This window comes from Chanodichthys erythropterus, chromosome 11 (assembly GCF_024489055.1).
Source record: "Chanodichthys erythropterus isolate Z2021 chromosome 11, ASM2448905v1, whole genome shotgun sequence".
In the NCBI taxonomy this organism is placed as follows: Eukaryota; Metazoa; Chordata; class Actinopteri; order Cypriniformes; family Xenocyprididae; genus Chanodichthys; species Chanodichthys erythropterus.
Genome location: NC_090231.1, coordinates 39787729 through 39814649, shown reverse-complemented (window position 1 = coordinate 39814649; position 26921 = coordinate 39787729). Strand labels below are relative to the sequence as shown.

General features: G+C 36.5%; 2 protein-coding genes across 2 annotated transcripts in view; both read left to right on the top strand.

The window, feature by feature from the left end:
* Positions 1-8142: 8142 nt before the first annotated feature.
* On the top strand, positions 8143-14838 carry LOC137030833 (uncharacterized). The gene is made up of 7 exons (XM_067401286.1): positions 8143-8229; positions 10125-10328; positions 10446-11513; positions 11932-12100; positions 14256-14389; positions 14494-14689; positions 14791-14838. The coding sequence occupies exons 2-5, from the start codon at positions 10127-10129 to the stop codon at positions 14383-14385; spliced, it is 1569 nt and encodes a 522-aa protein (XP_067257387.1). The 5' UTR covers positions 8143-8229; positions 10125-10126; the 3' UTR covers positions 14386-14389; positions 14494-14689; positions 14791-14838.
* Positions 14839-16281: 1443 nt separating this feature from the next.
* Positions 16282-26921, top strand: part of ndrg2 (NDRG family member 2) — a 45409-nt gene continuing 34769 nt past the window's right edge. Inside the window, exon 1 of the mRNA XM_067399772.1 lies at positions 16282-16837. The gene's annotated coding sequence lies outside the window, so the exon portion shown is untranslated. The remainder of the gene's footprint in view (positions 16838-26921) is intronic.

Below are 26921 nucleotides of genomic sequence, written 5' to 3'. Positions count from 1 at the left end.
TTTGATAACATAATCAATCAAAAGGCTAATCATATTAATTACTATTATGTGTCCGATGTTGTAAAGAGCGTTACCATCATGCATGTTTACCTCAATAAATTAAGCAAATGGATCTCTTAGCTGGTGTGAGCGAGTGGAGGCGGGGCTAATTGGCATATTCATTGATCCGCGTATACTAAATGAGGCAAGAGTGTAGAGTTACATTCAAGCTATTTTAAGGCATGAAGAATTTTTTTTTCACAGGAAAAAACATTTATATATATGTCATTTTGGTGATTAATGATGAGTTTTAAGGGATAAAAATGATTGACTACAATGGGATTTCAACAAAAATGTGACAATTATCATCATCATCATCGTTTCTTTGCATTAGAGAAAAATGGATTCATAGAGAGCAACAGTTGGGTTCCAGAAGTAAAAACCCCATTCGTTTTTTCCATATGAGAACTGATTTTGAACAATAACTTATAAACCATTAAACACAGATCTACTGTGAACTACAATGTTGTTATTCAATGGTAAATGTTTTTGTTCAAACCATCAGTGCACATTTTTTTATTAATCATGTTTACAAGTGGATTTTCCGGTGAAAGACTACGTTGCTCCTGATTCTGCAGAGAAATCTCCACCAATCAGAGAATCGCAACCAGTTTATCGCACCAAAAGAGCTCTGCCCACTTCTATAAAGCACTGCAAATTATGTAATCAGTCGCTTTCAAACCACTTAAATGTTAAAACGTAAAATATATTGTTTACACATAATCATCATCTTTAAATCACTAGTTTTATATTTATCCATAGTCAAATTACAATTGAATTACAAACAGTGCATAGTTTGTAATTCGATTGTCATTCTCATTGCTTTATGTGATTGCAGGTTCCTTTCCTCACTGAAGTCATGAAGTTCACAGTCTTGTGCTTTTGTCTTTTTGTCTGATTTTCGAATACTTTTTTGCTTCAAGTCAAAGTTTTTAATGTTGTGGTTCACCTTGTAGCTGGCTGGTTTGGTTCATGACTTATAGCTCTTTTTTTAATAAATACTTTTCTTAAAATCCTTATGGGAAAAACAAATGGACAAAATACTTCCAGAGTATACTTCAAGAGCTCCAACTCTTAGTGACAATTCAACCAAAAATCATTTCACCTTCATGTCATTCCAAACCTGAATGACTTTCTTTCTTCTGAGAAACATAAAATAAGATATTTTGTCAAATATCTCAGTTTTCTTGTTCCACAGAAAGAAAGAAAAAAAGAAAAAAAAAAAGTCATAGATGTTTGGAATGATGGCTGTAAGTTTGTTATTTTTTGAGTGAACTTTCCCTTTAACTATCATTTCAACAGCACATTTTAGTCTAAAGAAACTTTTACGGCACAGCCTGTGTGTCTTTGGTAGATAACTGTGACCTAAAATACCCTGAGAGCTTTCCCCGTGTTCTGGAACAACGCTTCACAAAGACAAATCCTTATCAAAATCAAAATAAAACTCCTTATCCGGCCAAACGTCTGACTGCTGTGCTTCAAACACAACAGCATTGAAACTAAGAAGTGTTTTCCTGAGTCCAGACCAGAGCTGTGAGTTCACTGCCAAACTCCCACGTGTGTGTTTGTGTGTTCATGCATTGTTTTGTGTGTAATTTTAGCCGGTGTGCGCTGTGGGTCACATTGTTTGGTACTTTCTATAGGTCACTTTTATTTCTAGCAAATGCTCTGTAAGACTGAAATAGTGCCATGTTGTAAACAGTCTTCATCTTTATATACTGTGTAGTTGAGAGGTATTTATATGTCTGCAGGTTTGTGTCGTCTCCTTAATACCAGATTGTTAACATGAAGTGAAAAGTAGCTTAAAAGGTAAAGGGCACAGATGTTTTAAGCAGCGGGTGCTGCTGGTGTTTCAAACTCTGCTGTGTGTAACACCCATTTTTCACAATCCAATTAGTTCTCGCAGGATAAAAATAAGTCCAAAATGTGTTTTTAGTTGAATCCCCAATTCAGGGCACTTCACACTGCCTTTACAACTCTATTGATTGCAAAACAGATGGTATGTTGTGAGGATATTGATGGGAAGGGATGCTCCATCACACAATATAAAGTTGAGAACATTTCAACTTTTGCTGCATGATACTGACCTTGGCATTCGTTGATCAATGATCATGTCAGCAGGGTCCACTTGTGCTTTCAGAAACCCAGTTTGCTTCACTTGACTGTTCACTCCCTTAAAGTGAATCACATTTCTGTCCATCATGTGCTGCTCCATCAGAGATTTCTAGAGCACAGAGAGTCTGAATGGGAAATACGCTGAGTTTTAGAAATAAAATAGGTTTCATATTGACTTGAAATGTGTAATTTTGAAACAGCAGAAAAGCTTTGCTAGTCAAGATAAAAGGTAATCTTATTGATATGTTTAAGGTGGAACAACAGCTTTTTCTTATCAGGTTTAGCATAAGTGTACAGACATCTAATAAGTTGTGGAGAAAAGGCACATGGTGTTGTTTTTCAGCACTAATTCTGAGGTCAGTTAAGTGTTATCTTCTGTAAAGATTCAAGTTGTGCAACAGGGATCTGAAACTTCCCATAGTTCAGTTAAAGGGGGCCGGTGAGACCCTGAATATTTCCCAACATGTTCCTGGACTGAATGAACCCACTGAACTGCTTTACACGTGGCTTAGTGTTTTTTTGAGGGGAGAATGGCTGTTATAGGCTGCAAATGAGTATAAAAGTTTACCATTGTTTGACTATAGTAACACACAGCTTGTGTAACGTGCGTGAGTGAAATGGACAGCGTTTCTACGAAAAATAAGGTGATTTCGGGGTTATTGCTTTGAGTAGGCCTATTAGGCTACCATTGATAAAAGCCATTTTAATGCTTATCACTTGATCATCTAATTTACATTTACATCCAAATGGTAATTAATCTACACTGAACCCAAACCCCAAAGTATAGCTTTAAACTTCTTTAAGGGACAGTTCATTCAAAAATGGTTGTTTACACCTGATGCTGCCACCAAAACTGGTAGCCTAGATTTTTGAAAAATCTTGTATATTCAGTGAAAATCAATGTTGTTTGGACTCCCTAAAACTCTTCCAAATAATATATCTGTGCTTTACATAAGTAAGAAAGTCAAATGACGATAGAATTATTTTTTTTGCGTGACTTTTCCAGCACTGTAAAAAATGACCGTAGAATTAACACCAAAAAGTTGTAAAATCACAACATAAAAAAACTGTAAATGAAAATACAATGCAAAGTTGTTTATTTGACAATATTTTTGTGTTGACAGTTAGATCAAATAAAGCTGTAGATTTTACAGGAAGAATATGTTAACAAAACCAGATTTGTATGTAGAAATTATGTATTTTTATTGTTTTGAGAAAATAAAACTGTAAATTTAAAAACTTTTTAAATTTGCTTTTTTAAATTGCAAGACCATATGTTTAAATAACAGCCTATTATCATACAATTTTTTTACTATAGGTTAAAATTGCCTATAGGTGATTGAAGATGCTATAGACAGTCTAATGTCATATTTGCCATATTGTCAAGGAAACTTTTATTAACACCGGTATTATGAGATTGCGAATGGAAAACGCTGCTCTGGAACCAGTCAAATGGATCTGGAAGAGGACTTACCGCCCATTGGAATTTCTCATGGATATCTCTTACAACACAACGATCATCTTATCGGTAACGGTAAGTAAACAATAGTATTTTTTCGCCTTGCTAAGTTAGGCAAATTTATTTACAAGGACTTTGCAAGCAAATATGTCAAATAGGGAATGTGAAGGTACGCAGTGTTGCATTATACGTGGGCTCTTTACAAGCAAGATCTATGTTTACATTTTCTCGTGTGTTTTACTAAAAACGAGGTAAAATTAAAGAAGAACGGAAGAACTGGAGTAGTTGAAAGAAAACGAGAAGGGGCCATACCGGGAGAAACTGCCAAAAAAAAAAAAAACGTTATTTGGACAAACTGTTTGCGATAAACAACGTGATCAATATGATTTAGAAGCACAAGACTGGATTACTGATCCACTCACATATCCGGACATCCAGCAGGGGCTGGCGCAAATTGCTATTTTCAGCATATGTTAAAGGGATAGTTCACTTTAAAATTAAAATTCCGTCATCATATTCACTCAAGTTGTTTCAAACCTGTATGGTTTATTTTTCTGCTGAACACACAGGAAGATATTTTGAAGAATGTCGGTAACCAAATAGTTAACTGGTCCCATTGACTTCCATAGTATAATTTTATTCTTTCTATGGAAGTCAATGGGACCATTTAACTGTTTATTTACTGACGTTCTTCAAAATATCTTCCATTGTGTTCAGAAGAAATACGTACAGCTTTGAAACAACTAGAGGGTGAGTATGATGACAGAATTTTCATTTTGAAGTGAACTATACCTTTAAGTTTTCATTGGTTGTGTAAGAAAAAAATGACACATGTACAAATGAGGGTATTTGGTAACGTTACATTATTTTTAAATAATTGTATGCATCTTTGCCCATCCCAGCAATGTGTACTTAAAGGGTCTTTGTTGATGCAATCAGTACAGAAACAAATGTATATGCAGTCACTTAATGTATTTATTAAGCAGTTATATAAAAACTTGATTTACAAACATTTTAAATAGATGTACAGAATATCAATGCAAATTGTTAATTGAAAACAAAATAAACTATAATTTGATTCATCATGCAATGTAGCCTAGCTTTATCATCTGCTCTAACATGAACCAAATTCAACATAATTCATCAACTAAGTTAATGTTACGTAGTCATCAAGGAATATACAATACACCTTTTGCTTTGTACAACTTTTAACAAACGTTTTTCCTCCTGATTGCGGTAAAAACCACGCGATCCGGCGTCAGCTCCTCGAAACTGCTTCCCTTGTTGTTTTTCCAAGAAGTAACGTTAACGTTAAAGCTGAAAAAAAACGTTTTCCGTTGTTCAGTTTCCTCCATATACGATCGTGTGATCTGCTGTGGCAGTTCTCTAACGTTAGATCGAGGAGCACTGACCAACCATATCGACGTTTATTAAAATCTCGACAGAAAATCCAAACACAGCCTCATACAACGGTATTATTTAGGGCGTAAATGTAGATCCTGTAAATATGGCGGCGGACCCATGATACGGCGTGACGTCACCTTCTCAACGCAGCTCCGCCCATTCAACTTCTGTTAGTTAACGGCTCTGGTTCAGTGCAAAGCAGATGTGCTTGCTTGGCTTCCTCATCAACACCCACGCTGTGTCGAGCGCGGTTTCTGTCTGATGCTGTTGAACACTGTCGTCAAAGAGAAAAGGGTATTTAGTCAAAAGAAACGTCGTGTCTTTTTGTAATTTCACGTTAAATGTATAGTTGAAGAGAGAGTGTTTATAAACCCTGTTTCTGCATTTCATGTCGATTTTTTCATTATCTGTCTCTCCCGCCATTTTAGGTTAAAAAGTTTTAGCAGCTAAATAAATACCTATCACTGAAGCATATAACTTATAGACCTAAGACCTAACCTTATCAACTGTCAGGTTAAGTCGTCAAAGAGAAAAGGTAATTTAATCAAAAGAAACGTCGTGTTTTTGTAGGTTCACGAAAATGTATAACGTAACTGTTAGTTCAAGAGCGAGTGTTTAGAAACCCTATTTTTCTGCATTTCATGTCGATTTTTTTATTATCTGTCTCTTCCGCCATTTTAGGTATTAGCAGCTAAATAAATATCACTGAAGCATTACCGTTATAACGTTAGATAGACTTAACTCAACTGTCCGGTTAAGTCGTCAAAGAGAAAAGGTAATTTAGCCAAAAGAAACATCGTGTCTTTTTGTAGTTTCACGTTAACATTAAATGTATAGTTGAAGAGCGAGTGTTTATAAACCCTATGTTTCTGCATTTCGTGTCGATTTTTTTTTTATTATCTGTCTCTCCCGCCATTTTAGCTTAAAAAGCTTTAGCAGCTAAATAAATATCACTGAAGCATTATAGGCTTACTCAACTGTCAGGTTAAGTCGTCAAAGAGAAAAGGCAATTTAATCAAAAGAAACGTCGTGTCTTTTTGTAAGTTCACGTTAAAGGTATAGCAGATAGTTGAAGAGCGAGTGCTTAGAAACCCTATTTTTCTGCATTTCATGTCGATTTTTTTTTTTTTTTCATTTTCTGTCTCCCGCCATTTTAGGCTAAAACGTTTTAGCAGATAAATATCACTGAAGCATTAACGTTATAACGTTAGATCTACTCAACTGTCAGGTTATAAGTCTTCAAAGAGAAAAGGTAACGTAATTTAGTCAAAAGAAACGTCGTGTCTTTTTGTAGTTTCACATTAAATGTATAGTTAAAGAGCGAGTGTTAATAAACCCTATTTTTCTGCAATTCATGTCGATTTCTTCATTATCTGTCTCTCCCGCCATTTTAGGTTAAAAAGTTTTAGCAGCTAACGGTTAAATTAATATCACTGAAGCATTATAGGCTTACTCAACTGTCAGGTTAAGTCGAAAAGATGCGTTTTAGTTAAAAGAATACAACGTGTTTTTACTTATTTCACTAACGTAACTTAATAAATAGGTGGGCAACCGTTCAATTTATGTTTCTGCATTTACTGCTGGCTGTTAGCTAATCGCTATTTTTCTTACTTCTGTTTTAAGCTCCCCACGCGGACTTAAACATTGTTGTCTTAGATAATAAGAAGGTAGTTTTGAACATGATTGATTGTCGTTTTTGCGGCAGGACATTGCAAACGTTGAGGGGTTATGTGTTGCACTGTAAGGTTCATAGAAACGAACCACGCTGTGTTTTTAAGTGTGAGAGCACTGATTGCAGGCAGACATTTTGCACATATGCAGCATTTAAGGGTCACTTCTATCGAAAGCACAATGTGCCAGCACTGTCTAACACTGGCACAGCCATTATATCAAATTTTATTTGTGCCATGTCGCTGTGTTCAGAACGATTTCAGACCGTGCAGGAACTTCTTGTACACTTAAAAAGGCATTTAGTGGAGGGAAGATCTGTGACATGTCCAGTGGCCGGTTGTCAAAGCACATTTACTTTGAAGTCATCATTTACTGCTCATTTGTCTAGGAAACATCCGCAATGTTCAGTTAATAACATAAATGTTATTTACAGAGACATCACACCCCAGTGCTCCACTGCTTGTGAAGAGGCTTCCCAGACTTTAGATGGTGCAACAGAAGAAGGTACTGAATTGCCACTGAATTTCAATGAAACATTTCTTAGGAATGTTTGCTTGTTCTATCTTAAACTGCAAGGGCAGCTCCTACTTCCAGCTTCAACAATACAAATAATTTTTGAAGAAATGCAAAATGTACATGAATTATGCCTTGATTACACTTTGAGCAAATTACACTCACTCTTGAAAGATGAGTTAAATCTAACTGATGATGTCATGGGAAAAGTATGTGATTGTATCAAGGATTCTGATCTGTTCTCTTCATCTCACAAAGGCCCACTGAGAACAACTCCATGCAAGAGCTCAGACATTCAAACGCATGTTTAAATATGTAGAGCCCAAAGTAGTTAGATTAGGATATGATGAAAATATGAGACAAAGGAATGCTTATTACATACCTGTGAAGCAAACATTGATTAGCTTAATAGAATCAGAATTTTGGAAGAATTCAGTTCTGCAACAGTCAAATGAAACGGATGCATGCGTTCTTAGTGACATTTGTGATGGAAAAGCCTTCAAGTCCAACCAGTTCTGCATTGCAAACCCAGGAGGCCTGAAACTTATTTTATACCAAGATGCATTTGAAGTAGTCAATCCTCTAGGCTCAGCAAAAGACACACAAAGTTCTCGCTGTTTATCTCTCTGTGGCAAATTTGCCTGTTCATGTGCGGTCCAACACGGATCATATGTCCCTAGTCTTGCTGTGTGGCGAGAATGACCTAAAACAATTTGGATGTGCTAAAGTTTTTGCTGACATGTTATTGGATCTGAAAGATTTTGAAGAAAATGGAGTCACTGCAGGAGGGGAAACAGTCAGAGGGGCTTTGTACTGTATTGCAGGGGATAATTTAGGGTCACACGGCATTGGTGGGTTTACTGAAAACTTTAGTCATTCTCGTTATTTTTGCAGGTACTGTGAGGTCACCAGAGACGAATTTCAGAAAGAACCCACCTTTGCGGACAGCAACGAACCGCTGATACCTACAACGCTGCTGTCGCCTCTCTGTCTGAGGAGAGCAGAGAAGTCAAAGGAATAAAACAGAGGTCAGTTTTCAATGATTTGCCAAACTTTCATGTATGCCAACCTGGTCTCCCACCTTGTTTAGGCCATGACATTTTTGAGGGTGTTTTGTCCTATGATCTTGCTCTGTACTTGAAGTATTTCATTAAAGAAAGAAAATGGTTCACGTATACCCAATTGAACAGACGAATCAAACAATTCAAGTACAAAGGTTCTGATGCTTTCACCAAGCCATGCTCTGTCAAATCTGGTGCACTCAAACTCTCTGGTCAAGCTGTCCAGAACTGGAATTTTTTGAGGTTGCTACCTGTTCTAATTGGTGACAAGGTGCAAAATGCAGATGATGACGTGTGGCAGTTGACTCTCCTGCTCAAAGATATTGTCGATATGGTTTGTGCGCAAAAGATTTCGTTATCACAGGTAGCTTATCTTGACGTCATAATCCAAGAGTATCTGGATTCAAGAAAATGTTTGTTTCCTCAGAGTACTCTAAAACCAAAACACCATTACTTAAGGCATTATCCCTCGCTAATTCTGAAATTTGGCCCCCTTATCAGATTATGGACGATGCGTTTCGAAAGTAAGCACAGCTATTTCAAGAGATGTGCCAGGCATTTGAAAAACTTCAAGAACATTTGCCTAACTTTTTCTGAAAGGCATCAGATGTTTCAGGCATATGTCTCGGCAGGACCAGGATGCAGTGTGCTTCTGCAAATTAAAAATGGTTGTGCTTTTATTCCCAACCTTTACAGTGACACACTCAATCATGCTGTTAGTGAATTTGGATTTTCAGAAAATGATACCATTGTCTCCACAGAAATTCAGTACAAAGGTACATCATACAAGAAGGGCAATTTCCTAGTCTTGAATAATGAGTCCATGGAATTTGGGGAGCTTGTCATCATTTTAGTTAAGGATAATGCCACTGTGTATTTTCTTATGGACACGCACAAATCTGACCATCTTCCCAAATACCACCTGTACTCTGTGACACAACAAAGTACAGGAATGCAGTGTGTTAACATTAATGACTTGGTAGATTTTTATCCATTGACATCATACATCTTTGATGAACACACAGTCATTCCACTGAAACACAGCGTTTTGTCATAGTGATCTTGGCCATGTTTGAATAATTAAAAATATTATTAGTTATAGTTGGCCAGAAATGGTGGATGGAATTCTAAATTTAGTTTTAAAGGATTAGTTCATCTAAAAATGGAAATTTCTTAATTTACTCACCCCAATGCCATCTAAGATATCCATATCTTTCTTCAGTGTAAAAGAAATTAAGTTTGAGGAAAACATTTCTGGTTTTATCTTCACATAATGAGTTTTAATTGTTCTCAACGTTTTGCAGTCTATTTCAATGCAGTTTCAAAAGTCTTTGATGTGCTTCAACGGGCTCTGCAGGTTACCAGCTGAGGACGAGGGGGTTTTCTAGCGAAACGATCAGTTATTTTACATGAAATAACTGATCATTTCACAAGAAAACCCCCTACTATAAAATAACTGATAGTTTCGCTAGAAAAACCCCTCGTCCTCAGCTGGTATCCTGCAGAGCCAGTTGAAGCACGTCAAAGACTTTTGAAACTGCATAACGTTGAGAACCATTTAAACCCATTATGTGAAGATAAATCCAGAAATGTTTTCCTCAAACTTGATTTCTTTTACACTGAAGAAAGACATGGATATCTTGGATGGCATTGGGGTGAGTAAATTAAGAAATTTCCATTTTGAGGTGAACTAATCTTTAAGTGGTTCTTTATTTTTTTTATTTCCACTGACTGTAGTTTTGAATCCATTTCATATTGGAATTAGAGTTGTCTAATATATATACAAAATGTGCAGTGTTCCTGAGTAAATCTATCAGCTACTTTTGTAATATTTCCTTTTATGTCTTGAATGCAATTTGTAGAGATGACGGAATCATTTCTACGTCCCGCCATCACGAAGGTCTTGCCTGACCTTCCAGAAGTATCGAAGGACATCTTGGTAGAAACTCTTCAATGCCTGGGGATAGAGACCCATGATGACTTTCAGTTTATTAAGGAAGAGGATTTGTTGTCAGCCTTGAGGCCCATACAAGCCCGGAAGCTGGTTGCTGCATGGAGTCTGAAATGTAAGTTCAGCATTGCTGTTCATGATGTGACCAGTTATCAACATGGCTATATAAGTTCAGTCAAAATATAAAAACATCCATATTATGTCTCTGTTTAATGTATGTGTATTTTTAAAGGCCAGGGCCAGGAAAGTGATTCTTCAAGCCTTTCTACCTCACCAGAACCTTCCACATCCGTACTGTCTCTGTCGCCAATTTCAACGTCGCCTGCCAGCTGCTGTCTGAGCCCAGGTCGCTCTTTTCCAGACTCATTCCAGATTCCATGGGGAGAGTTCCCCGAGGCTTTGACGCAGGCTTTAGAGAGAGGTAGACGTCCAGGTTCAATTTTGAGGAAGGAGATGGTTAGAATTGTGGTCCGTGAAATGATGAAAGTAACACCGTCCATAAGTAAAATGAATGCTACTGATGTGGCCAAAAAAATTGTGGCAAAATATCCAAAATCACTTCAAGATGTCATAGAGGGTGACATAATAGGAACTGGGTACCAGTCCCTGGTGAAACAAATTCAAAACAGAGTTGAAAATGTGAAACGGCCTTCAACACCAAAAATAACAAAAAGAAAGAATTGGCACGACTCTGAAACTGGCGAAATACCACCTGAAAAACGGGTAAAAATTCAAGACACCTATGGGTGCATCAATTGGCATGTGAAATTTTTGCCCCTTGGAGAAACGGCCGAAAGCCAGCAGCAGAAAAAAGAGAATCTTAAAAGTCTGTGTAGACAAAGTGATCAAAGTCCAGTTCTTTTGAAATCGCTCATGAAGTCGACGTTCTATACCCAACGCCAAGAGGCCAACAAAGGGGAAGATATAAAGTACCTCCTTGAAAACTGGCCATATTGGTTTAATGAGGTTGGCATGACAGTACACTTCAACGAGCTCACAGGAGTAGATCTGAAGGAGACCTTCCTGAAGAATGTGGAACAGAAGGGGGAAAGGCTCTTGCACTTCATGAAAACTGTTGCTGTAAACAAAACCAAAAGATTCTATCAAGCTGCGACGAAGCTACAACTGCTGAGGGGAGAACACACAGGTTCCTCTGAAGATGTCACAGAGATGGTGCTGCTTCTGCTGGCTTATTTTGATGAGAAAGAAGATGTGATTTTCCATTATGTGGAGGACACTTGTCTGGCTTGCGAAGTGGACATGGACCGAGTTCCCTTGACTCCCACAATTGTTGTGTGTGGTAAGTTAACCTCACTCACTCACCTGCGTTTAAGATGAACATCAGAGACACAGATGGGTGTATGAACATGATGACTCTGGGATAGAAATAATGTAAATCTGTCCCAGATTTCTTTATTTCTATCCCAGAATTCTTAATGTTCATGCAGCATCTGTCTGTCTCAGCCATTCACCTCAAACGCCCCCACTCACACACCTTTCTCTCTCCCTGTCTATCTCACACACCTGCCTTCCAAACACATGCTCTCTCATTCACATACTGACATGCACCTCAATATCTCATTTTTTGTTTTTGTGTGGATTTGTCACTCACATGCACACACACACCTGTTTTTACACTTGACACTTGAGTTAGTGACAGACATGTTAAATGTTAACATTGTTGTTGGATTCTGTTTTCTTTTTTTTTTCTTTTTTAGGACAGTCCTGTTATTCCTCCAGAAGGATGATGCTGAGTGTAGATCAAGTCATTGTGAACGAGAACATCTCTTCCTTCATCACGTCCTTCTGCATGATGTTTGCCAGCTACTATTGCTTTAACATCAATTATCCACCTACGCTTGCATCAACCCTGGAATTTCTACAGAGGTACTTTTTTTTTGTTTTGTTTTTTGTGCAAAAAATAATATTTATTTAAGTGGTCATTTGGCTGAGGCTTTAATCCAAAGTAACTTGCACATACAAATACCTTCAGGGCCTTGCCATGTCTAATTACAAGCACATACTGTGTTAAGAAGAATTCGACATGCAAGTACATAAAAGCGAATCAATGAAGAAACGTTTATTAATCCCCTTAGAAAATGGTGAGACGTGAGTGAATATTTGGGAAAAGAAACGAGATTCCATGCTGGGATGAGTCATGATTTTTTAAATATTCAATAGTTTATTTAATTATAGAATTATAGTATATCGAATAGGTTGTGTAATTATTCTCTAAAATAAAATCTCCATGTTTTTGGTGCTGATGCGGTGACGCGTTCATGTAACCAGAGGGTGACGCTGCCAATAACGCACATAACAGCTGTCACAAAGAACCGGCAAAAGTAATGATTATAAATGTGTCAAATATATCAATGAGACATTTTAATAGAATAACTAATGGAGTAATATTGTTAAATTCGCTGATAATCGGGTGACCAGATCGCAAACCAGAATTCAAAGCTGGCAGAGCTCAAATTTATTGGCTCACGCACGACACACTCATTCTTCGTGAGTCATGACGTTATAACATTTCGTCTCGTTTTGGTCAACGAAAATGAAGAGGCATTTTAGCATAGTTTTTATTTTTGTAAACCACATTTAGTCTCGTTTTTATTTGTCAACAATAGGGGTGTCACGATTCTCCAAATCCTCGATTCGATTACATTTTCGTTTCTAAGGTCACAATTCAATTCTCGGTTTTTATATAACTATATATTTTTTGCTATGCAATTTTAAGACTAGACTAGGGCTTGGCGGTATGACCAAAATTCTGTTTCGCGGTTCTGTTTCACAATAACAATATATTTCACAATATAGTTATGTTATGGAGAAATCGACAGAAAAGGCTTTATGTATAATCTAATAATAAATTAGAGATGAAAAGTACTTCACCTTGTTTGATTTTATTTTTCTTTTATTTGGTAATCTATTTTGATAGCTAAATATAGTAAACAAAACACATTCATCAACTTTTAGATGAACTGCCCCCAACTGATTGATTGATAAAACTCGTAGGTGCAATTAAACTTTAAAGAAAGTATTGCTGATTAACTTTTCAATCTCATGTTATTGTTTCACTTCATCATTCAGTTTATAATATCTGAATTTTTTATATTAAACTATTCTATTCATAATAAATGAGTTACTTCCTTTTAATTGTATAAGATATTAGTAATATTAGTGGTTTAGATGTGTTCCCAGGTACAGTTTTGCCATGCTTATTATACTGCATTTTTAATGGGGTTGTTTTGCTCTTATTGTGATATCTGACAACCCGTCACCTCAAGCTTTAATCAAGACACCTTCAGAAGTGATATAAGGAGAGCAGCAGTAATAACCTTACAGCAGCTACTGTTAGCGTTGACTAAGTAGTATAAATTATACACTCCTTGTAACTGCGTCATTATTTTACCATAGTCCGGTGATCACTGACACACCGCGCTCCCTTTCATTGCGTGAGCACGCACACATCTTTTGCATCAATAAAATACGATCGGTTCATTTGAGCGTCAAGTTGTAATCACGTATCGAACCAAATGAAGATTTTATCAGCTGGTTCAGTGGCCAATGGGCTTTATGCCCAGCTTAAAACGATAAAAAAAATTAATTTGATGATCGAGATTGTGGTTTAATTTCGATCGAAATTGTGACACCCTTAGTCAAAAATATTGCATTATACATTTAATTTTAGTCATGACATATAGCCTATAACACGCTCTCGCATGTTTATTTTTTAATAAACCATATTCAACAACATATAAAAATGAAATAATCTTTAGAGTAAAGCCGCAGCCATCATTACCAAGCGCGAACCATTGACAGTGAATGAAACGAAGCGTGCACACGTGTGAACCAATGGTGTAAACCTAATCAGAGGACGCGCCCATAGGACGCGCCACGGGTTTTTAAAAAGAAAGACCGTAGCTTATTTTAACTTGTTTGTCTTTTACGTTGGACTGATTTGACTTATGGAGATGGTTGTGTTTCATGTATAAATAAAGTGGTGTTTATCTGTGTTTCTTCCCTCTTCTGCTTCCCTAAGATGTTTCTTTTCGATTAATCCGGAGAGGGGGACAAAAGTGGAACGAACAAAAGCAACACAGTTGCACGTTAATCCAAAAGTCCTTACCTTGATTCAGGACCTCTCCGACCACGAATGGCGAGCCGTTTAAAAAGGTATGTGTGCTAGTGTTTAGTTGTCCTTGATCGTTGACTGACTTGACTAATGAAACTAATTGATATGATTTTGTTTCTTTCTCTCTCTTTCTCTTTTCCCCTAGGTGTATCTTCAGTTGAGTTACCGCGAAGGTGAACACCCACGTTTCCCTAGATGTTTCTCTAGACGTTTCTTTTCTGTTTATCCGGAGAGGGGGACAAAAGTGGAACGAACAAAAGCAACACAGTTGCACGTTAATCCAAAAGTCCTTACCTTGATTCAGGACCTCTCCGACCACGAATGGCGAGCCGTTTAAAAAGGTATGTGTGCTAGTGTTTAGTTGTCCTTGATTGTTGACTGACTTGACTAATGAAACTAATTGATATGATTTTGTGTTTCTTTCTCTCTTCTCTTTTCCTAGGTGTTTTCAATTGAGTGACTGCGAACCCCCATATCTACTTTGTTTGTGGGCCAATATTAACGGTCACATTTTTTCACACACCCTCTCTCTCCTCTTCCTTAATCACTAAATTTTTCAACAATAAATTGGAATTCTTGTGAATTGTACATTGACTAATGAGTGGTTTGTTACAGCCTATCATTGCATTTAGAAGTAATTTGAAACGGCTGCTATTCCTGCAGATATGTAGGGAGAAATAGAATAGGAGTAAATGATATGTTTTCTTCTTTTTAGTGTGGAATGAAAATACAGTCAGAATCAAGCTTTTGCTATCAACTTTATTTTTCAAAAAATTTTAAATAAGCCCTGATGTAATGTTAAATAAACAGCCGGATGTAATTTTAACTGAGCAAACTCGTCAGTTTAGCATAGCAGTGACATAGATATCACGGAATCCCAATGTTGAATTCACATGTTAAATTTACTTAACAAACTTGTTCACTTCAGTGTAACAATGATGTTAATATTACTGAAATCCAATGTTAAATATACATATTTAAAATGTAAAATTCACATGTAACTCCATAAGTATGTTTACGGTTTGATGTCATTTTTACAGTTTTATTCTGGTAACCACAGCTGCCGGTATTTTTCCGTAGAAACAACGGGATTTTTTTTTACAGTGTACTGAAATCCAATGTTAAATATACATATTTAAAATGTAAAATTCACATGTAACTCCGTAAGTATGTTTACGGTTTGATGTCATTTTTACAGTTTTATTCTGGTAACCACAGCTGCCGGTATTTTTCCGTAGAAACAACGGGATTTTTTTTTTACAGTGTACTGAAATCCAATGTTAAATATACATATTTAAAATGTAAAATTCACATGTAACTCCGTAAGTATGTTTACGGTTTGATGTCATTTTTACAGTTTTATTCTGGTAACCACAGCTGCCGGTATTTTTCCGTAGAAACAACGGGATTTTTTTTACAGTGAGTAGTAATCATCTTGGTTGTCAGTGTGAATGCTGCAAGCTGTTAACCGCCAAAATAAATACGTACAATGTGAAACAGACCTAAGCTGAGTGAGGAAATCTGCTTTTTAACCTGGCAGCTAGCTGTAATGTTTCTGAGATAGGCTACTTTTACTAATAGCATGCTGTTTTTGTTTAATTTTAGTCTTACTACAAATACCACAGTAGTTACTGTGGTAACTTTAGTCTGGCAGAGAAACAGCTCTGATAAAGTGTCTTGTACATATGTTTTAATTATTTTGTATCTTAATTGAGAATGTGTACTAATTTAACCCATCAATAGCTCTTCAGGACTGTCTGAAGCGAGCTTTTATGATGAGGAGCGTGACGCGTCACCTTTTCATTTGTTTTTCCAAATCATTCGTCTACCCAATTTGCATATCCTATACATTTCTGGAAGTAATTAGAGATTAGTGTATTTATATCTTCTGACGCACTCCAAATCACACGAACCTCTTGCTTAAGACTGCAGCGCAGCTGTAACCAGAACCTTGGAATGCGAACGCGTTTTGTTCCACCAGGCGATTCAACAACGGGCGCGAACCATTTCCGAAAACAGGGGGGAGCCGTTTTTTTAAGAACGGGGTTTCTTTGACATTCAGCGTCTGAGTATGGGTATGTTAAAGGGTTTGTTACAGGAATAGCTTTTTACGACACATACGCCATATATCTGTCCTCAAACACATCAGCACTGACGCCTGGAGCTCGATGCCTAATTTCGTGCTCCCCCATCCATAACTCAAGTCGACTTCTTTGATTGACGGCTCCATATTTTTGTACGATTTTTTTCTTCTTCTGTGGCTTCAGAAAGGACAAAAACGGGGTAATACTGAGCGAGGAAAAGAGGGAGAAGAAAATAACAAACGCTGCTGGAAAGAAAGTACGAGCTCAAGAGCACTGGGAGCGACCCAGGGTCAAGACTGTGAAAAATACACATATATTTCAAAGACAAAGGAGTGTCGACTTTTGCTTATTTGTGTATTTTAGGGAAATTGGGCACACCGACATCACCATTATTTTACATTAGAGGTAAGTGCAATTTCTTTTTCTTTTCTCGTTTTTTTTTTTTTTTTTTTTTTTTTTTTTTTATAACAGCCCATGCCTAATTTGTAGGCTACATATGCAATTAGACTATTTAATGTTTTTAAATGCATGCAACAATGTTTTCCCCATAAGGAACGGTCACGGTTTGTTGTGCACAATGGAATAAAATCTATAAATTCATAGACCGTAATCGTGCCGAAAATATCCGTTTTAAACGACACATGATACGTGACCCCAATCTGTTCCAGCGGCTGGAAACTTGTAAACATAAAGCTGCATTAAAATAAGCTTGCTTAATATGAACCATGACTGTGTAACCTTAAGGTTGCGAGTATTACAGAAACCAACCCATATTTTTTCCAGGAGTTGTTGATGGGTTTATGGGCACTGAGTGCGCAAACGTCACTTAACATGTCAGTGTACTACTGAGTTTGATTATGGTCTTTGTTCATGCATTTGCGCAGGAGTGATGCATAAGTGTTTTTGTTTTTTTTGTTGACGTGAACTTGAATTTTAAAAGGAAAACAGAGGCTCACACAGCGGGCTGCAGCTCCAGTCGTGGGCTTTTCAGCGGTTCTGCAGAGCTCTGTTCACTTACGCGCCGTGGCTGTGGAGAATGTGTGTCAATGTCAAAGGGAGGTGTGTCGCGGGCCCAGACAAACCCGCAAAGGCCTTTTCCAGCCACGACTGCATGCAACACAAATACGCACAAAAACCGTGTCCTGGAAAAGCGGCTGGACTCACTGAGATACACTGAAGCGGCGGTTTATCAAGTCCCCTGGTGGTTTATCTGGGGTCTTCAGTGAGTCATACAAGCTTTAAAGAGATAGTTCACCAAAAAAAAAAAAAAAACACAATTCTGCCATTTATTTAACGTAATGTTTGTATATATATATATATATATATATATATATATATATATATATATATATATATATATATATATATATATATATATATATATAATTATTATTATTTTACGTAATGCAAAAAGATAAAAAAAAAAGACAAAATTGAACTGTACTTAAAGGTGCAATATGTAATTATATGTATATTTTGAGTACTTACAATATCCCAAATGTTTCCAACTATTTGTAAATCGTGAGAAAATTGCATTTTTAAGGCTCCGGGACGTGTGAAAAGTCGCCTGTCAGTTGTGTCATACCCGCATTAACTCTAGGTATGCCTCGGTTTCCGGTTTTATTTTGTAGAAACCATGGAAACACCAAAGACGCTTTAATATATTACACGTTTTAATAGACAAGGAAACAACTGTTTTGATATATTTATAGAAAGAAAACTAACTGTTGTTATAGCTCAACATGTTTAGTCTTATTGTTTAAGTCTAATTTTCTTGATTTTTTTGCGAGTACCATCCTTTACCATGCCTCAGAGAAAAACACTATTTTGTGAAGTAGCTAACATAGCATAATCAGATGCAGCTTTATTCTTAGTAACAGTAATACAAAATTTTCTCCATCATACAATACATTTTAAAATGAATTGCATGCCATTTATCAACACAAGCCATCATTTAATATGATATTCTTAAATCAATCTAGCTTACTGCAGTGTGTCTCAAACAAGTGTCTCTCAGCAGCCGCCGAGTGAACACAGAGTAACGTTACAACATAATTGTCAACGCACTCAAATGTATCTAATAATACACAGAGTCATGACCGGCAAAGCGTAAGCGGCGCTTCGACTGTGTCATAATAAAAGTTCCGCTGCTTGTGTGTTGCGCAATCGTTCCAGCGGCCTCGTTAAGTTCCCACAGCACTCCTTAGCTGGTCATAAGCTGGTCAAGTGCTGGTCCTAAGCTGGTCCTGAGCTGGAGCTAGTTGCTTAGGACCAGCACTTGACCAGCTTAAACCAGCTCATGACCAGCATAAACCAGCTCAAACCAGCTTCCATGCTTCAAAACATTTGAAAACGTTATTTCTGAATGTTCTCAGAATGTTCAAACTGTTTTTCTTGGTTATGTGAAGGTTAGAGAAAACATTAAGGTAATGTTCAGTCTTAACCATCTTTAACACTTAGTAAGTAGTAACATTTAAAAAACCCATTAGACATTCAACTAAATGTTCCATTAATAGTGTTTGTGCTAATGCTTTGATAACGTTATTAAAGTCCAGATAACTTTGAACGAAAGTTCTATTAACGTTACTAGAAGAATGTATGTTCATAACTTTGAGAGAACCTTGCCAGAACATTCTGAGAATGTTCCGTTAGCTGGGATAAAATTAGTCTATTATATGACTATAATTCTAGTCTTCTGAAGTCATACGATAGCTTTGTGCGAGTAACATCAAATTTAAGTAGCCTAACAAGTTTGGATAAAATTTCCACCACAGCACTCAAATTTCCACCTTCAAAACTCACATTATGTTAAAATGCCTTTTTGAAGATTTGATGTAAAGAGAATATCATAACGGACTCTTGTAGTCCCTTAATACATGTTCCTGTTGTTATTGTGAATGTTTTTTCAGTGTTTATCTTAATCTTTCATCAAAAACAAGCAACAGTTTAGTTTTTTTTCTAGTCCTCTAATTTGATTGGTCTGAGCTCCAGACAGGCTGTCAGATTGTGTGGTGCTTGGTGACACACGACACATGATCCTGCTGATTTTCAATGTAACAGCACTCTTTCTGGCATGATAATGTTTACATAATAACTTGCTCCGCCTCTGAAATGATTTTTCTTTTCAGTTGATGTCATCAATCCCTCTTAGTTTGCAACCCCTCCCCGTCCAACTACTTTTAGTTCCAGAAGTAAAAATCCTATTAAGGATTTATTAAGGTTATTAAGGTTGGAATATATATCAAGGAAGTAAAGGGTTCGTGTAAATTTTACGTTGACTTTTAAGTTAAGTGACATGTGAAAGCCAAGTATGATAACCCATACTTGGAATTTGTCCTCTGCATTTAACCCATCCAAGTTAGTGCAAACACTTTACTTAGGAGTAGTGAGTAGTGAACACACACACCTGGAGCAGTTGGCAGCCATTTTGCTGTGGCGCCCGGGAAGCAATTGGGGGTTAGGTGCCTTGATCAAGTGCACCTCAGTCACTTCCTGCCGGTATTGAAAATCGAACCCGCAACCTTCGGCTTAGCAGTCTGACTCTCTTACCATTAGGCCCTATAGCTTCAGAATATAGTGAACAAATTGTGTTATTTGGCGCTTGACAGTGTGACTCATCTTCCATTTCAGTCTCCTTTCATGCTAACAAGATTAGAGTGAGTAAATTACATAATTTTTAGATGAACTGTCCCTTTAAAGACCCTTAACGTGATGTCCGTTCACAACATCACAGCTGCTCATGATGTAAGAGCAGCTGGTCTCAGGACTCTGGTCACTGTTTGGGTTCTATTCATGGTTTGGGCATGTAAGAAGACACCAGTGGGCTCCGTATAGTATTATCATGTAGTCTCTGCTGTGCATTGAGTGATTGAATGGCACCCTGTGTACAACACATCATTACTATGAGCAATGAATAAAAGAAGATAATTTTTTTAGACTTACTCAGTAGTGCAATGACAGTAGGGAAGCTATCCATCTATTAGGAAACTTTCATTTATTGGTGGTATGAGAATCTGTCTATCTACACACCCTGACAAAAGTCGTGTCGCCTATCCAAGTTGACAAACAACAAATAATAACTTGACTTCTAGTTGTAGAATAGATAGAACGACTGAAATGACAGAACGATGGATGGATGGATGGACGGACGAACGGTCAGACAGATATATATAGAGAAATACAGAAATATCAGTACCTCTTTCCATTGATTGTATGTTCATTCTGTCTTTTTGTCTGTCCATCTGTCTGACCGCCCATCCGTCTGTTGTTTGTTCATTCTATCATTCTGTCTGTCTGTCTGTCTCTCTGTCCATCCCTCCATTGTTCATTTGTTCATTCTGTCTGTCTGTCTGACCAAGTATCAATCTCATCAAGTTAGTGTTTTAAGCATTTTTACATTCATTCCAAAATAATAACTAAAGGCAGTAACAATTTAAACAATGTATCTTATTTGTGAGCTGATGTTCAGCTGTTCTTTTTAATAGTCAACTTATTTTTGGATCATTATAGTTAACAAGTTTGGTAAATACTGGTCACAGACACCAAGCTGATTGCTTACCAAAGTTTTCAGGCCATTTCAAGTTTGATTTTGACTTGACATAAAGTGATGATATCTAAGTGGCTGAGCTGTTTACTTACTTTTTAAATTAGTCTTCCCATTAACGCTTTCATTTTGATAATTCAGACTGATTCACGAACGTGGAACATTCATGAAAACAAGAGGCGGGATTTATTGCTTGCACCAATCATAGCCAATCATAACCAATTGCATCCAAACATATAGCATGATGGAGGTACAGTATAGCCTCCTCTCACGTGATTTCCGCCATTCATTCTCAATTACCCCCCACTAAACCCCTGCCTGTCTGTCCATTTATTCATTTGTTCTGTCTGTCATTCAGTCTGTCCTTCAATTGGTAAATGTACCATGTAAAAGTTAGTTGATATTGCAGTGTAGTTTGATATTCCCAGGTGACAATGGAATGCGGTGTAAGACTGAACCTGTAACTGGGATGAGAATAGTAAGGGTGAAACAGATCAGTGAACAGTCAGAGAGTCACAGAGGTGACTTCAGGTCACTGGAAACTTGTGTTTTGTGGATCTGCTCATGGCGGTACAAAGCTCCCTCTGTTCCCCCGCATCCTCCAACCATTCAACTCCAGCTATTTTTGCTCTCTGTGGGTTTCTCTCCATTCATTTACTCACCTCACTCTGCCCTCTTTAGCTTGTGTACATCTAAAAGATGAGAATAAATATTGGTATGTGGGTGGATTTGAATGTAGTTTGTAAAACAAGAATCTCCTGTGTAGTGGAATAAAATGTTTTACTAGTTGATAATTAAGTTTCCTAAAGATCATGCCATAAAACTAGTTTTGTGATCCTTCCTTGTCTTGTGACTTTAAGATTTTTAAGACTAATGTGTTTTAATAGCATCTCTGATATGAACTCAAGTAGAAAGAGAGCTTGTAAGTTTCATTAATTTGTGAAACATTTCAAACTGCTCATTTCAGTGAATCAACTCGATTCAGTAATTGGTAATTATGGTAATAATTATGTTTTACTAAACATAGTAGAACAATAATTTTCAACCAATGGACTGAGACTCTTCAAAGATTACTTAAAATTATTAAATTATATTTTAAAAATGAATTAAAATGTCATTAAAATGCTAAAAGTATCACAAAATGTTTAATTAATTTAATATACGTATCAACGTACTCCCAGTTTCTGTTAATAAGTTTGAAACCAAAATAAATAGCCAGTTTGTAGGACCTTCAAATATTATGTTGGACAAAGGGGGTCTTTGATTCAAAAATTTTGAGAATATCCTGCTTCTTTTTGTTGATTTAGTGAACAATTGTGGAATACACTTTGATTTTTACCATATTTTGAATATAATTTGTTAGTGTCTGTTTAGTTGAAATAATAAACCCCAATTAACCCCCATCCACCACCACCATTTTAAGTCATTTCAGAGCAAATATAAATATTTGGTGTGTGGCCCTGTTGACAGAATAAGCCATTCTCATGCAGGCTTGTTGTAACCTGTCGTAATAAGTGCAAAGAATAACCATGTTGCCATGTGCTTAGTTATTTGACTCCGCCCACATGTTGCTTTTGGCTATAGAGTTGTTTCGTAACTGTGATGCTGTGAAAGTAATTACAGAATCATTTTAATGCAATGTTTGCTTGAAAAAACTTTCTTGTTTTGTCTTGTTGCACTGAATGATGTTACGCTGTGAAACATTGAACTGGTGCAGAATTCTGGGTAAACTGAGAGGGTTTACATAAGCAAAGGAGTTTAAGACATTTCAGTGATGTCATGTCCTCACGGCCATGGTCATAGATTACATCTGCTTAATAAGATCTGGAGAGGTTTTTTTGTGTGTCGCTACCAAATGGTGACAAGCCTCCAGTGCGAAGGTCGTTCCAGGAACGAGTGTATGTTTGAGAGAGAACATGTTGTCTTTCAGTGATGTGGCTCTTTAATGATGCACATCAGTTACGCAAGGACACTTAATCACATCGAATGTTTGATTCTCTGTAATGAACAGAGTCACTGGGCTTTACTGAAAGTTTGCAAGTACGCACTGAGATGTAATGATTTGGTGAAATTTAAACTGCTGGAGAAAAAAAAATCAAAGTGTAAAGAACAGAACAGGCGTGAGAGGAAAGGAGATGGATGGATGGATGGATGGATGGATGGATGGATGGATGGATGGATGGATGGATGGATAGACAGGAGTGAGAGAGTGAGAGGAAAGGAGATAGATAGATAGATAGATAGATAGATAGATAGATAGATAGATAGATAGATAGATAGATAGATAGATAGATAGATAGATAGATAGATAGATAGATAGATAGATAGATAGATAGATAGATAGATGCACACAAACAGATAGTGAGTGTGAGTAATAGTGAGTAGTTAGTGCTAGTAATCCATCAGGGTGTTGGCTGCTCTTTTCCAGCTGAAGTGATGTATGCGGCACCATCGCTGTGGGAAACACAGAAGTAAAGGATCAGGAAAACAACACTGAGCGTTTTGGCATCTCTCAGTGTCTCCATGGTGGCTGCAGTGCCTCATTTTCTTTTCTTTTGTCATCTAAACTTTCTAGATGAACAAACACAGGGGCAAAGCCAAGAGCTGTGTGCTGTTGTTGTGAATAGATTGGTTACTTTTAATACTTTGCTCATTTTAAAAGTTGTTTGTTACTAGTTCCATCATGCTCACTGTGTGTGTGTGTGTGTGTGTGTGTGTGTGTGTGTGCTTTTGTTTATATTACATTGTGGGGACCAAATGTCCCCATGATGTAATATAAACCTGAGTTCACCTACATCGTGGGGACCAGCCAGCGGTCCCCACAATGTAAATGGGTTTATAAATCATATAGAATGAGTTTTTGTGAAAAAGTAAAAGTTTGCACAGTTTCCTGTGAGGGTTAGGTTTAGGGGTAGGGGCAGGGTAGGGGGATAGAATGTACAGTTTGTTCAGTGTAAAATGCATTGAAGTCTATGGAAAGTCCCCACAATTCACAAAAACAAACATGTGTGTGTGTGTGTGTGTGTGTGTGTGTGTGTGTGCTTTTGTTTATATTACATTACACAATGTAATATAAACCTGAGTTCACCTACATCGTGGGGACCAGCCACCGGTCCCAACAATGTAAATTAATTAATAAAAATATTAAATGATGTTTTTGTGAGAAAATAAAAGTGTGCACAGTTTCCTGTGATGGTTAGGTTTAGGGGTAGGGGTAGGGTAGGGGGATAGAAAGTACGGTTTGTACAGTATAAAATGCATTGCGGCCTATGGAAAGTCCCCACAATTCACAAAAACAAACGTGTGTGTGTGTGTGTTTGATTAATTAATTCCTCTGCAAGCAACACAATCACACAGGTGTCACATTTATTTTCCTTCGACACAGACTTAATACAAATCAACACTGTAATGCACAAAGAAATGCAGTTACGAACATTATATCATATTTTGTCCCATAGAGAAATCATGCATTTTGAGAATTTATTAAGTCGTTTTTTAAAGTCCCAAGTGGGAATATTTGAAGGCAAACTAAGTTTTTCGTTCTACAATCAGAGAGATGAACAGATTTAAGGAAGAAAACAAATGCTTTGTCTGATTCATGGAGGTCCAGGCTTTAAACTCTGGTGATATACAGTACATGTAGTATCCATGGCTAAACTGTGGTATTTGTTTATGTTTAGGTGTCAAATGGATGGTCCAGAGGTTTAGTTTTGTCCATTAGCACTGTTCTGAAGTTATTCACTTTTCATGTTTCTCATACACACGCTAAAATGGCAGTATGTCATTCAAACAAGTGGGGCATTTTTAAAGTCCAACTGCTGACAATATTTACTCTTAAAAATAAAGATTCTTTTTTGGCATCAATGGTTCCATAAAGAACCTTTAACGCCCATGGAATCATTCCTTTGCACAAAAGATTCTTTAAAGAAGAAAAAAAGTTTTTTTAGATTATAAAATGTTCTTTATTCTAAGAAAAAAATTGGTTCTTTTAAGAACTGTTCCGACAAAGACTCTTTGGGAAACCAAAAATGGTTCTTCTATGGCATCGCTGCAAAACACGATCATTTCTTTCGATGTAGACAGTTGCAATTGTTGAAGTTCAAGTTCAGTAAGTCTGTTTTTCAATTTAATCTACATTTCACTTAACACTAAAATAAAACTTTTTCTATTTATTTTTGTATTATTTACTTTATTTATTTATTTTTTTATCAAGATATTTATGACCTTTGAGGTGGTTTTTGTCAGGTTTAGCTAATTTTTTTTGCAAAAGTTTTTTCCTAATGCCGGATAAACTGATCAGCCCATTAAACTCTAGATTGGAGCTCTACACACAAACACTTGTGAAACAGCTCTAGGTCTCTCAGGGCATCTCTGCCCAACATGGCTGAACTCTTGAAATAGCTCTCAGTTAACACACACTTACCAGTAAAGTCACACTACACCGTCCTCAACTCTTGGTCACTACTACAAGGACGTTTCTCCATTCGCTGATGAGATTGACTCAGGTTTTTTCTGTTTGCTTTACTTCATATTCAGTGGTCTGCGTTCTTGATTGACAGTATGATGTTTGTAACCTTAAAGTATGAAAAACATAATGTTTTTATAACGTTTCCAAATGTTACTTGAGGTTTGCGCAAGAACCAGGCAGTCGCATGTGGCCTGATGTCTTCAGGAATGTAATCCACACCGATATACAACTGCTTGCCTGAGAATAGCCCGGCCGCAACATATCCCAGTGTCCTTTATCATAACGCCTAAAAATACCGTCAAGCCTCTAAACGTGTCCTGCCCTACTACTACCAAACTGAAACTCAACCTCCAGATTTCTAGAGAATTCTGTTGCAGTAAGTCTGTCTTGTTTTTCAGTACAAATATCTAAATATTCTTAAATTAAGGTACATTTACTTGAGAAGCAAATGACAACATATAAAGTTTAGTTGTCTGAATAATGTATCAAAAATAAGTGAGTTTATGCTTTGAAAAAGGGCATAGTATCTGCCAATGTTGTAATTATTATTTTTTTTTTATTATTATTATTTATCAAGATACTTATTACTTTTGAGGTGGTTTTTGTCAGATTTAGCTAATTTTTTTTGCTAAATTTTGTCCCTGATGCTGAATAAACTCTCACCGAACACAAACATGCACTATTTGTAACGATTTTTTGCTGATGAGCCCATTAAACTCTAGATTGGAGCTCTAAACACAAACACTTGTGAAACAGCTCTAGGTCTCTCAGGGCATCTCTGCCCTCATCTGCCAATGTAGACAAATAAACTTGTTTTCTTTTTGAATTAACTTTATTTTCTGACCACATTGGCAGATATTTATATTTGTTTTTAGCACAAAATCTCACTTAATTTTAATCTCACTTAAAAAAATGTCATAAAATGTCATGTCATAAACTAATTTATTTATTTTTTTACAGAAAACATGACTTAATATCTTGCAATTTTGCTTTTCAAATGTAAATTGATTTTTACAAAATTATTAGAGAAAATTTTATTTTAGTTTTTCTGCTTTGAAATTTCATGCTTAATTACTTGTTTCTTTATCATTATTTGTGAAATTAGCTATTTCTGAGTAAAAATGGTTTCTTCACCATTTGATTTAGTGTAAATGTCTCTTGTTTTAGAAATGTTTAGATATTTGTTTAGATATTTATTTTTTTTTTTTTTCTTGTTTTGAGTATAACTCAAAACTTTGAGTATTACTCTTATAACTTCAAGACTTGATGCCATAAGTCATTTTGCTTCTCAAGTAAATGTATCTTGATTTGAAGGATTAGTTCACTTAAATTAAAATTTCCTGATAATTTAAACACCCCCATGTCATCCAAAATGTGTATGTCTTTCTTCAGTCAAAAAGAAATTAAAGTTTTTGAGGAAAACATTCCAGGATTTTTGTCCATAGTGGACTTGAAAAATTGAAAAACCAAAACTTATC

What these genes read in the sequence shown, in the direction of transcription:
- LOC137030833 (XM_067401286.1), top strand. Translation starts at nt 10,127, where the DNA reads ATGACGGAATCATTTCTACGTCCCGCCATCACGAAGGTCTTGCCTGAC. An exon ending in TCCCACAATTGTTGTGTGTG is followed by an intron (nt 11,514 to 11,931) that starts GTAAGTTAACCT and finishes TTTCTTTTTTAG; the next exon opens with GACAGTCCTGTTATTCCTCC. An exon ending in ACCCTGGAATTTCTACAGAG is followed by an intron (nt 12,101 to 14,255) that starts GTACTTTTTTTT and finishes TGCTTCCCTAAG; the next exon opens with ATGTTTCTTTTCGATTAATC.